General features: G+C 37.4%; 1 protein-coding gene across 1 annotated transcript in view; it reads left to right on the forward strand.

Moving 5' to 3' along the window:
• HAO1 (hydroxyacid oxidase 1) overlaps positions 1 to 12,364 on the forward strand; it is a 59,736-nt gene that overhangs the window by 33,996 nt on the left and 13,376 nt on the right. Inside the window, exon 4 of the mRNA XM_081097985.1 lies at positions 2,621 to 2,796. Coding sequence (XP_080954111.1) covers positions 2,621 to 2,796 — 176 coding nt within the window. The remainder of the gene's footprint in view (positions 1 to 2,620; positions 2,797 to 12,364) is intronic.

Raw genomic sequence — 12,364 nt, forward strand, 5'->3', positions numbered from 1 at the left:
CAGATCCTGTCGATCTCCTGACAGGAGATCGAACCCATAACCTTTTAGTGTACGAGACAATGCTCCAACTCTCCAACGGAGCCACCCTGCTAGGGTCTTTTCATTTATTTTTTTATAACACTTATAATCTAACTTGCTCCATAAATTACTCATTGATTATATTTATTTTTTTATTTTCTGTCTCTTCTTGCTAGAATATCAACTCAATGTGGCCAGGGATTTTTGACTGTTTTATTTATTGGTCTACCCTAAACATCTAAAACACTAGCACACAGTAGGTGCTCAATAAGTAATGCCAAATCAATAAATAGAACTGTATTCGATCATGTGATATTTACCCAATAAAACAAGACTAATAAGAAGTTGAGCAAAGGTTTGCACTCAAACTTAAAACTCATTCCTTCAAACTTTCTTTTAACTGCCCAGCCACATTGAGGAAGAGATTATCAGGGCTATATTCTCAATATAGTGTTTCCCTAACAACAGAATTAAAGGCTAGGGGTCCATGTACCAATTCCTGTATGTATTATGAATCTCTGTCTCTCTCATATTGAGTTGATATCATAGGCTCTACTGATTGTTATTTTTTATTTTATTTCCCACTGTGGAGACATGTAGCTTTATCTTTAATGGCATATATTATCAATAACTATAATAAAATAATATCACATATTTCTCCACAATATTTATTGCTGGTGTTACCATTGGTGATTTAATAATGTTTAACTTTCTTTTAGTAGTTGTTACTGTTTTTATGATGCTAACTTACTAAAAGCTAAAATAATTTCAATATTAGATTAAAAAGTATATTTGAGGAACATTCAAGGCACAACGAGTTCCTTACAAAGAAGAAATTCTATCCCTTGCCTTTGGGTCATTAAATAGATTGGGATTCGAGAATTAAGTCATAAGTAATCATGTTATTATTTGGATGTTGCCCCCTTCCTTCCTTACGAAATGGAATACTTTGGTTATCAGAAGCCGCTTTAAGTGTTTCTTGTGTATATGTCATAATTCAAATAAAAATAGCATTCACGGAGGTTTTCTTCAGAGCCATTGGTAAAACACTCCATCGCGGGTCCCTGTCAAGATATCTGAAAACTTTTTCTTGGCTTCTGGCTTTGAACAACGTTTGAGAGTAACAACAAGGCTTCATTGTGCACTGAAATTTCTGTAAGGCAACATTCATTCAAGTGTTGATCTGCATTGCACCGTCCAAGAATAACAACAGTTATTTATATAATTTTATCCATGTTTCTGTTTTTTCCTATCCATTTCACCCTTTCACCCCGCCTCTGCTGAAACACTGTAGCCTGTTTGGGAGGGGTGTGGGTGCTGTGCAGAGTATATACACATACAGATGTTTTTCTTTTTTTCCCCCTCTGGTCTTGCTATGGGAGTGACAGACCAGACCTTTCACTTATTACCAATGTTACTTAAAAGTTTGGGATTTACTATCACTTAATATCATTTCTAAGTAATGGAATAGCTCTCCATAATACGGATATATTTCTTGACCAGAAGGTTGGCTTAATTCAAGTTAGAATGACAATGGAAGACCAAAGTCTATGATAAAATGTATGACCTTTAGTGGTTTGATTACAAAAGAGATATCTGAGTATTAAAATCCATACCAAGGCTCAACAAATAGATGGATACCAGTCTGACTCTCATGGAGCTAGAATTTTCAATGGCCTCCTAAGTCCATGAAACTATAGAGCTTACTGTTTAATACTTATCATGAAAACTTTGCCAATGGCTTGAGTAGAGTTATGTGGGATGTGAATGTTCATATTCTTTGATACTATATGCCACCCAAGCTACTCAACCAGTTATTTTAGTGAAAGTACACTAAAATGAAAAAAGCACTAAGCTCAGTTTTATATAAAGGAAATCTTATGATCCTCTTAAAAATAATTTTAAAATAGTGTGCCTGTGTAATTCTAGGTTTATAGAAAATTGTTATAGTTATGGCCCCAAGATCCTTTCTATATTCAATGGCAGAGCTAGCGCAAGGGAAGAAAGAGTTATGACTAAGTCGGAGGTCAATGTACAGCTATATTTTTACCCAAAGAAAAGTTTGGCTAGCAGGGTTGTGTGCTCGATCTCCAGTGGGGGGCTTGCAGGAGGCAGCCATCAATGATTCTCTCTCTCTCCCTTTCCCTTCCTCTCTGAAATCAATAAAACTATATTTAAAAAAAGGAAAATATGATTGCAACCAACCTATAGATGAGCGATTTTCAACCAGTGGGCAATTTTTAAAACATGAAATACCTGACTATTTATTTAGTCAGAGGCACTGACCATTTTTCCCTTAGATTGTCAAATTAAAAAAAATGACAACAGCCAACACAACAATAGCTGTTCAGTGTGAATGAATCAAAATTACACCAATTTTCTTTTGTCAGATCAATAAAAAGATATTGTTTGGTGTGCCACAGAATGTCAGTAATTAGCTTATGTGTGCCACGAAATGAAAAAGGTTGAAAATCACTGCTCTGGATGGTTGAGGAGTGAACAACAATGGGTATGAAAAGGGTAACTTTTCTTTTCCTTTTGAGTGAGTCATTGTAAAGATATCTTTGAGGAGTTTCTCACTTTATATATCTCTTTATTTCAGGATGAAAAATTTTGAAAGCAATGATTTAGCATTTTCTCCAAAGGAAAACTTTGGCGACAACAGTGGACTTGCTGCATACGTGGCAAAAGCTATAGACCCTTCCATCAGCTGGGAGGACATTAAATGGCTGAGGGGGCTGACATCGCTGCCAATTGTTGCCAAAGGAATTTTGAGAGGTTTGTTTATTTCTCTACTTGACGTCACACTGATTTTATGATCCTTTGTGGATATGATCATGACATTTTTAAGGGAAAATAATCAGGAAAAATTAACATGGGCAACAAAAGAGATATTCCATCTCTCAATTCTCCCTTTTGATGTTAGTGAGTAAATAAGGTCCAAATTCTTAGGTAATGCACTAAAAGAGAGCAGGACTCCCATGAAGCAAGAAGTTAGCCATTTTAAAGCATTAGGATACTGTTGCCTTTTTTTTTTTTTTTTTTTTGGAGCTGTCATCAAGTCATGGAGCTTGACAAGCTCTAGATAGAAGGTCTTGCTTTGGCTGTAAGCTGCAACAGTTGCTCTTAGGCCAATGAGAAGCTCCAAGGAGGACATTTAAAATCATTTATATATATATATATATATATATATATATATATATATATATATATATTTAATTTTTTTTTTTTTTAATTTCAGAGAGGAAGCAAGAGGGAGAGATAGGAACACCAATGATGAGAATCACTGACAGCTGCCTCCTGCATGCCCCCTACTGGACATGTTCCCTGACTGGGAATTGAACCATGACCTCCTGGTTCATAGGTCCATGCTCAACCACTGCGTACACTGGCCGGGCCCCAAGGATGATATTTTAATAACCAGACCTGTTTTAAGAGCCTCTTAATATTTTTCTCTTGTTCCTTCCAAGTAACAATGACGAGAACTGATTTCAGAGTGTGGTGAATCCCATGTCATCTCCCTATAAAGAATGATTGACTAAGCCTGGCTGGTGTGGCTCAGTGGTTGAGTGTTGACCCAGAAACCAAGAGGTCACCAGTTCGATTCCTGGCCAGGGCACATGCCCTGGTTGTGGGCTCGATCCCCAGTAAGGGGCGTGCAGGAGACAGCCAATCAATGACTCTCTCTCATCATTGATGTTTCTATCTCTCTCTCCCTCTCCCTTCCTCTCTGAAATAAAATATATATATATTTTTTTAAAAAAACAAGAATGATTGACTTAGATATTAAAATCCTTAATTATCAAGCCTTGAGTATTAAGGAAGTTGACTACTTCCCCTGTATCCACATATATTCAATCCCACAGGGAGATACAGTGACTGTAATAATTTGGAGTGTAAATGTGTTCACCCGCAAAAATGTTTTCTTGCCTTTGAAAACATTTCTTTCAATATGGCTAAATAGATAACTGACAAAAACATATTATTTTAAAAGGAAATGTTTAAGGAAGTGGCTCTGGGATGAGAGATTCTATTAACTTACCTCAGGCTTAACAATGACTTAGAATCAAAACTTTTTACAGGTTTTATTTGAATAAGTGTGAGTCACATGGCCCCTATTTATAAATCTCCAGGCACACCACTGACTTTATCTTTTTAATCTTAAGTATGCAGAAATGAAGCTAATAGAAGTAAAAGAATGGGCCTAATGAAACTTTCAAAGAGGGAATATGTTTAAATCCAGATCTGTCTTAATCTGTGCTTTAAAAAATATTGTTATACTCTTTCCTGTTGATCATTGTTCTAGTTCAGTTTCTGAGAATTAAACTTCAGTGAGTTTTTCCTGGTGTTATCGACACTTTTAAACAAGCTTCACTTACTTACTCCCATTCATATTGTCATCACGATTATTAATGCTACTTCCTGTGACTACATTCAAGTCTAGGTCCTAAGAACATTACCCTGAAGGTTCTGCCTCATTCATTCATTCATTCATCCATTCATTTATTTATTCACTTAGTCATTCATTACGTAAATATTTATTATGCTAAAATTAAAAAAAATAATAATCATCTGAGGTCCTTGACCCTATTCTTATAGGAGAGACAGAATTTTGGTGCAATAAGAAGTGCAGAGGTAGAAATCTATTCAGTATAAGCTTGAGTTTAAAATACAGTGTAAACAATTATAAGAATGGGCTAAGGAAGGTTTCATTTCAGAATGAAAGATGATGCTTGAGTTTTGCTATGATATCAGGTCAAATGACTCTTAGACTAAAATAATGGCAAAAGAAAGCAGCTATGAGTACTAATTTGAAAACATGTAAGCCGTATTGGAAAATGTAGACTTTACGATGTTTGAGAACTGCTAAGGGTGTTGATCAGGGAAGCAACGTCATCAGATTAGCAGTTTAGAAAAATCACATTTTGTGTAATGGATCTAGTGGATGGATGTGGCAAAACTGAGAATCACAGAGCACATTTGAGAAACTGTTGTTGCTCAGGCAGGAGATAACTGTGGCTGACCTGAAATAAGTAAGAGGGTATAATTGCATTAGAAAATTGGTGTAGTTTGCAGCATTTAATTTACTCTCATCACAGAGGTGGCCTAGGGTAACTGGCTTGAAAACACCAAGAAAGAATAAAATTTAGTATAGTCCCACATTTGTCCATGTAAAATAGGGAACAAAAATAAGAATGAGATGAATGAGGCTATTTAATTTTTTAACTAACTTTTCAACTTAAGGTCCCAAATATTTATCATTTTCTACAACTTTGCCCTTTAGGAGATGATGGAAATCTATTGACTTAGACTTTATATCATGTGTTATGTTAAAAAATATTTTGGCTTCTAGAACTTCATTCTGCAGTCATCTTACCTAGAACTACCAGCACCATTGATTCTCATCCACATGGGTCATGTGATTTGCTTCCACACATTTTCATAATGTTTTACACATAGTAGATAGCTCAAATGTTAATTTAATAAAATCTTCAGTGAAAACTATATAGATACAGAGGCAGAGAAGCATTGAACAGACTGTCAAATTACAGTGGGAAGGCTAGGGAGTGTTGAGCGGGGGAGGTAAGAGATCAACTGAAGGACTTGTATGCATGCTTATAAGCATAACCAATGGACACAAGACACTGCGGGGGGGGGGGGGGAGGGGGGATGAGGGCATGTGCCGGGGGGTAGGGGAGGCCGGGGTAAGGTCAATGGGGGAAAAAAAAGAGAGACATATGTACTACTATCTGTAATACTTTAAACAATAAAATAAAATTAGAAACAAACAAACAAAAAACTATATGAGTAATCTATGAAAACTCTATGAGCCTATTGCTTTAGAGAGAGCTCAAAAGCAAGAGAGAGTTGGGACATTTGGCATTTGAAAGGAAATAACTTATTCATGCATGTATGGCTTACATTGTCTGGTTTCTCTGTAGCTATTTATTTCATTTAATTAACAAACAAGAATCATTTCTATGACAATACTGCATATGCTCAGTTTGGTGTGGGGGAAGGGACCCAGGGGCAGCAGTGCAGGCTCTGGGAAATCTAGCGTTCATTCTTCCACAGATTTTCATCCAGAAGTCCCAGGGATTGACCTTTTACCAAAAGACACAGGTCATGTTTGCAGGCACATGAAATCAGAGGCCACTGGAAAGATATCAGTAAAACATTCCCCTGACCACCATTTTAAGAATGGCATTTCTAACGAAAGCAACTTGGAGAAGAAGATGTAATCTCTCGCTGTGGTTAAACTCTGCCCTTGGAAAACTTCAACACGAGCTCCGAACATGTGTTTGAGACAGGCCTTGGTCCTCGCCAGAACGCATGGTAATGAGAAAGGCCTTTATGAGCAAAAACATAATGCCTTTTAGAGGGTTTGTTTTTTTTAATTAAAAATCTTTCTAAAACTAGGTTGCCTCACTTCCAAAATGGCTTTTTGTTTTGCAGAAACTGTGCTCTAACCAGCTTTTTTCCTACGTGCAGTTTTTACAGACAGCCTCAAAGAACATTCACTCACATGCTCCTGAGTGTGTTTCGGACGCTGCCTTGTGTCTAGAATTTACTTACTAAGCTCCTGTAAGGTAGCGCAGGGGCCTGCGCCCAAAGCTCCAAGGGCTTGAGGGTAAATCTTGAGTATTTACATTTCACTTTGGTATTTTAGATTCCATATAGAAAGAATGCACAATAAGATAGCAAACACTGCTATTCCCTATTGACCACTGTATTCGCACTCAATTAAGGTAGTGACTGACACATGAACAAATATGGAATGCCATAGTAGTAAGTTCTAAGGATTAATGGAAATATCAAAGCCTCAGGAAGATTTCCCTGAATCAGAACATGTTGACCCTCTCATTAAGGCAGCATTGTTTTCTCTCTAGGTTAACATAAAATGCAAAACTGTGGACAGTGTTTCAGTTGCTAACAAAAGAGGCTCCTGTCCACTGAAATCTTCCTTCCTTTCCCTCCCTCCCTCCCTCCCTCCCTCTCTCCCTCCCTCCTTTCCTCCTCTCTCTCTCTCTCTCTCTCTCTCTCTCTCTCTCTCTCTCTCTCTTTCTCTCTCTCTCTCTCTCTCTCTCTCTCTCTCTCTCTCTCTCTCTCTCTCTCTTCTTTCTTTCCTAGATATTCATGATCCTATCTTCCCAGCAAGCCATTTCCTACATTCCCAGCACTGCCTAGAAAAACATGGGGAGTTACTTGAAATGATAGAAGATAACAAACTGTTACTTAAATAGCACTTTCTTTAAATGAAAGGCTGTTTGTAATCTTAATCCTTACTAAAATGAAAATTTTGTTGCTATAAATAAAGCTCAGGCTTGCCAAAGCATCTAGCAAATAAATCTTCCTCTACCTATTTGTCATTTAAATTTATGCTTCCCATACCAGAGGATGAAGATAATAATAGTTAATATTTACCTGATGTTACTCTAAATAATCATCCAATTAACCTAATCCACAAACCAATCTTATGTGGATTATTATCCCCGTTTTACGGGTCAGAACACTGATGTGCAGAGAAGTGAAATAACTTGCCACTTACATGACAAGCAGGTATGGGATTTAAATCCATGTGGTCTGACAACTGAGCCCAAGCAGTTAATCACTTCTTTATACTGTAAAGGATCTGTTTACTGATAATATTAATTTTTTCAGAACACAGGTTGCAACTACATGGTGGCAGACATCTGAGTATAAATTGGAGGACTGCATACATCCTCAGTGATGGGGCTCATAAAATATTATAGTTCATATATTTTTTCTTTTTGTTTTTACTTGACTTGATGCTTGAGACTCATACACAAAACCAGATAACCAGAGCAAACCACAACAACTCTAAGTATATTTTATATTGTTTGTTAAGGTGATTTATGTATACACCTAGTCTCTTTAAATCCTCTTTATTAGACTAAGCAAAATCAGGCACACATTAAAGCTGATCTGTCCGATATGGCAGCCACTTGCCAAATGTGGCTAAGCTAATTAAAGTTAAATGAAAGTAAAGTTCCAGTTCCTCAGTCACACTGCACCATTCCAATGACTTAAGAGCTGCATGTGGCTAGTAGCTGCTGTGTGGAACTGGGCAGAGCTGGAAAATTGACATCAGAGAAAGTTCTCCTGGGTAGCACTGTAGTATGGCTGTATCTTTAGAGCACCATTTTTCTGGGATACCCTATGGGTGGATAACATTTACAGTATGACAGGATGTTATCCTCATTCTGACACTTAAAGAGTTCATAGTCCAATGGTCCCTTAGTTAATATTCCTTGCCTTGTCCCACATGATTCTCCAAGAAAGAATTTCTACTCTAGGCAAAGACTCGGCAAAAATTAATGTGATTTTCAAAATAGCCCAGGAGGCCATAGTAACTCCCCAACCTTTCTCCCTTAAATAAACATGGAGGATTTAGCATTATAAGGCATATCAGAAAAGTCAAAATATAAAAGACCAAGGTAAGTCTATAGAAAAGTTGACTCTAGATCAGCGGTTCTCAACCTGTGGGTCGTGACCCTTTGGGGGTCGAATGACTCTTTCACAGGGGTCGCCTAAGACCATCAGAAAACACATATATAATTACATATTGTTTTTGTGATGAATCACTATGCTTTAATTATGTTCAATTTGTAACAATGAACATACATCCTGCATATCAGATATTTACATTATGATTCATAACAGTAGCAAAATTACAGTTATGAAGTAGCAATGAAAATAATTTTGTGGTTGGGGGTCACCACAACATGAGGAGCTGTATTAAAGGGTCGCGGCATTAGGAAGGTTGAGAACCACTGTAAAAACAAGAAAGATAAATTTAAAAGTTCCAAATGATAGACTAAAAGAAGCTGAAAATATACCTAATGAAGAAAAGCCTGCCATGAAAAGAAAACCAGAATATAAAAAGAACCTACCAAATATTTTAAAAATACAATTTCTTGAATTAAAAATGAAATTATGAATTGAATAATAGGGTTAATGACATTTCCCAAAATGTCAAAGAGCAACAAGACAAATAGAAACAAAATATGATTAAATGAAGGAGCGGCTTGAAAACCCTTTAAATGTCCAGTGTTCAATTGGCTAGGTCTTCAGATAAAAAGGTAAAAGAAGGAGTCAGGGAGGAAATTAGCAAAGACAAACATGCCCGAATGCTAGAGACATAGGCCACTACAATGAAGGAACAAACACTGCTTATTACATCTCGTGAAATTTCAAGGGGGAAATGTGTGTAAAGAGAGAGAAGAAACATAAAACGGGTTACTTACAGAGGAATGGGAGTCAAACTCGCCTCAGTCTGCTTGTCAACAACAATGGGCACTTGAAGACAAAGGTGTAATGTCTTTAAGAGCCTAAGTAAAAGGATTTTCCAGTGTAGAATATTGGATCTAATCCAATTATTTAGACCCAAGAGAAGTCATTTAAGTGACCTGTGCATTTAGCTTCTTCTGTTTAGAAAGTTACAAAGGAATGTACTGTAACAAGGGAGACCATAAACCAAATGAATGCATAAACTTGACGACAAGAGATGCAACTCGGAGAGAGCAGGAGCAATCTATAGGATGAGGTGGCAGTAGGCAGAGTAATCAGAACAGGATAGAGTAGGAAGGCCAGAGGGGAGGGGAGGTGTCTTCAGAGGGAAAACAAGGTGCTTTAAGTAGGTTAGAGTAAGTTAAAGGTTAGAAGGACTTGAGGATACTTTAAAACAGTGGTTCTCAACCTTCCTAATGCCGTGACCTTTTAATACAGTTCCTCATGTTGTGGTGACCCCCAATTTCATTGTTACAAATTGAACATAATTAAAGCATAGTGATTCATCACAAAAACAATATGTAATTATATATGTGTTTTCCGATGGTCTTAGACGACCCCTGCGAAAGGGTCATTCGACCCCCAAAGGTGTCGTGACCCACAGGTTGAGAACCGCTGCTCTAAAGTCTGATGAATCTCAGAGGGAAGATGGGTCAGGGGTAAGGAGAGATTAACCAAAGAAATTATATGCATATATGCATAACCCATGGACACAGACAATAGTTTGGTGAAGGTCTGGGGGGTTGTGCAGGGTGAAGGGGTCAATGGGGAGAAAGGGGGACATCTGTAATACTTTCAACAATAAATATTTTTTTAAGTCTCATGATAAATGGAGAAAAAAGGAAAGGAAGGCAATTAGAAATCTAGGAAAAGAAAGAGCTGTAATAAAACACATATGGTCCAAATATAAAGCAACATTAAAATGTAAAATATGAATTAGTCATTGGGTTGGGAAAACCATCATCTTTCAATCTTGAAGCTAGGACCTTTTCCTTATGAGCAACTCAAAAATTGCCAGTAAGATCTCACAAGATGAAATGCATACTTGGAATAAAACAGCCAAAACAGTCTCCTAGAAACATTACGTTTCATATTTAATATGAAAAAATGTAGAATATCAATGATTTATTAGTATATAATAAATGCATAGTAACTCGGGCTTAAAGGCAAATAACATAGAAAGTAGTTACTAAACACTGATACTTATATATATATCAGAACACCTTTCATACTATTTCATTGCCTTTTAGGGTTTGTCATAGCATTAAAGGATCTGACAACAGCATTAAAGTTGGGTCTGATAAGAGCAACAAGGACATGATGACATGATGTCTTAGTCAGCTTGGCTGCCATAACAAAATGCTACAGACTGGATGGCTTAAACAACAGAAATTTATTTTCTTACAATGTAGGAGGCTGGAATTCTGAGATTAGGGTTCCACCAGGCTTATTCTCTGGTGCAGGCTATCTCCTTGGGTTCAGAGGCCCCCTTTTCACTTGTGCTCACATGACCTCTTCTTTGTGGGGACATAGAAGGGTTGGGGAGCAAGCTCTCTGGTTTCTTCTTGTAAGGGTACTAATACCATCAAGAGAGCCCCACCTTCATTACTTCATCTAACCTTAAATAGTCCCCAAAGACTATCACTTTGGAAGTTAGGGCTGCAACCCAAGGCTTTTGGGGGGATGCACACATTCAGTCCATAAAACATGGGCTTAACATTTTCATATACCTATAACTTTAGAAGAAAAATAATACTAGCATAACTTTAAAATATGGAAATATTTAAAATCTAGTATTCTGTGAAACAGTGTGGAAATGGTGTTTAAGCATAACATTTGAAAACAATCAGAATTCCAGGTTCTCCTGTGAATCTTTCTTATTATTCTTAATCAGGTCTCCCCTTGATCTCCATTGGGAATTTATAAATATGTACAATTTTCTGTACCCATCTGCTTAAGTTCCCAAATTATGATTTTCATTACAACCTTGAACCAACTATTTTTGTAAACTTGAGAACTAGCATTACTTTCATTATTCTGTTAGCAAATGGTTTGTTATTGGGAACGTGCTGAGAATAATAGTTTAAAATATAAAATGTAGTTGGTCAGATTATGAAAACTGAAGAGGCATATGGTGTTCCCTCAAGCTATAAGTCAATGTTACACTAGAGGCAACATACTGAGAAGTGAGACAAACAGCAAAATATTGGTTAGAAGTGATGCAGAGTGTTTTTCTTAGTGAAGGCACATTAAGACCTGATGGCCTCCCATTTACCTGCTTTTCACTTTTGAGAAAAATTTGGCCTTGACTTCCATCCAAGGTTATGGTCTTGCCCGATTTTCAGTCGTCTATTGTTCGGCAAGACAAATGCTAACTTCCCAGAAATGAGCCTTCCTAGCACAGTGGACCACACTATCCAAATCAATGGTTGGTCATCAATGCATCTTTTGGATTAATTTATTACCAGAAGGGAAATGTGTGGAGGAAAAGGAGCTACATGCTAAAATTGACAAGCTCAGAGGAGGCCTGCATGATGGGCCTTACAAATTCGGAGACCTAAGGTAACCACATAGGATGGGCTGAAATTAAACTTCCTAACTAAAAGCAAGTCATGGCAGGTAGTCATGTCCTAGGCCAGTATCTTCCTTTACAAAGGTCCATCTTTACCTTAATTGAGCCTGCCTGTTGTCTTTTCTTTTTTTTAATCCCCACCTAAGGATATTTTTCCATTGATTTTTAGAGAGTAGAAGAGAGAGGGAAAACAGAGAGAAATATCAGTGTGAGAGAAACACATCAATTGGTTGCCTGCTGCACATCCCCTAACCAGGGCCCCCGCCGGGAAGGAACCTGCAACCTAGGTATGTAGTGCCCTTGACCAGAATAGAAACCTGGGACCTTCGGTCTGCAGGTCAAGGGTCTGTCCACTGAGCCAAACTGGCTAGGGCCTGTCTATTAACTTTTTGCATCTATGATAACATATCTTTGTAATGTCAGGGTAATTTGCTTTTTCCAGACCTACCAGAGCAGGAGACC

Source organism: Myotis nattereri (assembly GCF_964212035.1).
Source record: "Myotis nattereri genome assembly, chromosome: 8".
In the NCBI taxonomy this organism is placed as follows: domain Eukaryota; kingdom Metazoa; phylum Chordata; class Mammalia; order Chiroptera; family Vespertilionidae; genus Myotis; species Myotis nattereri.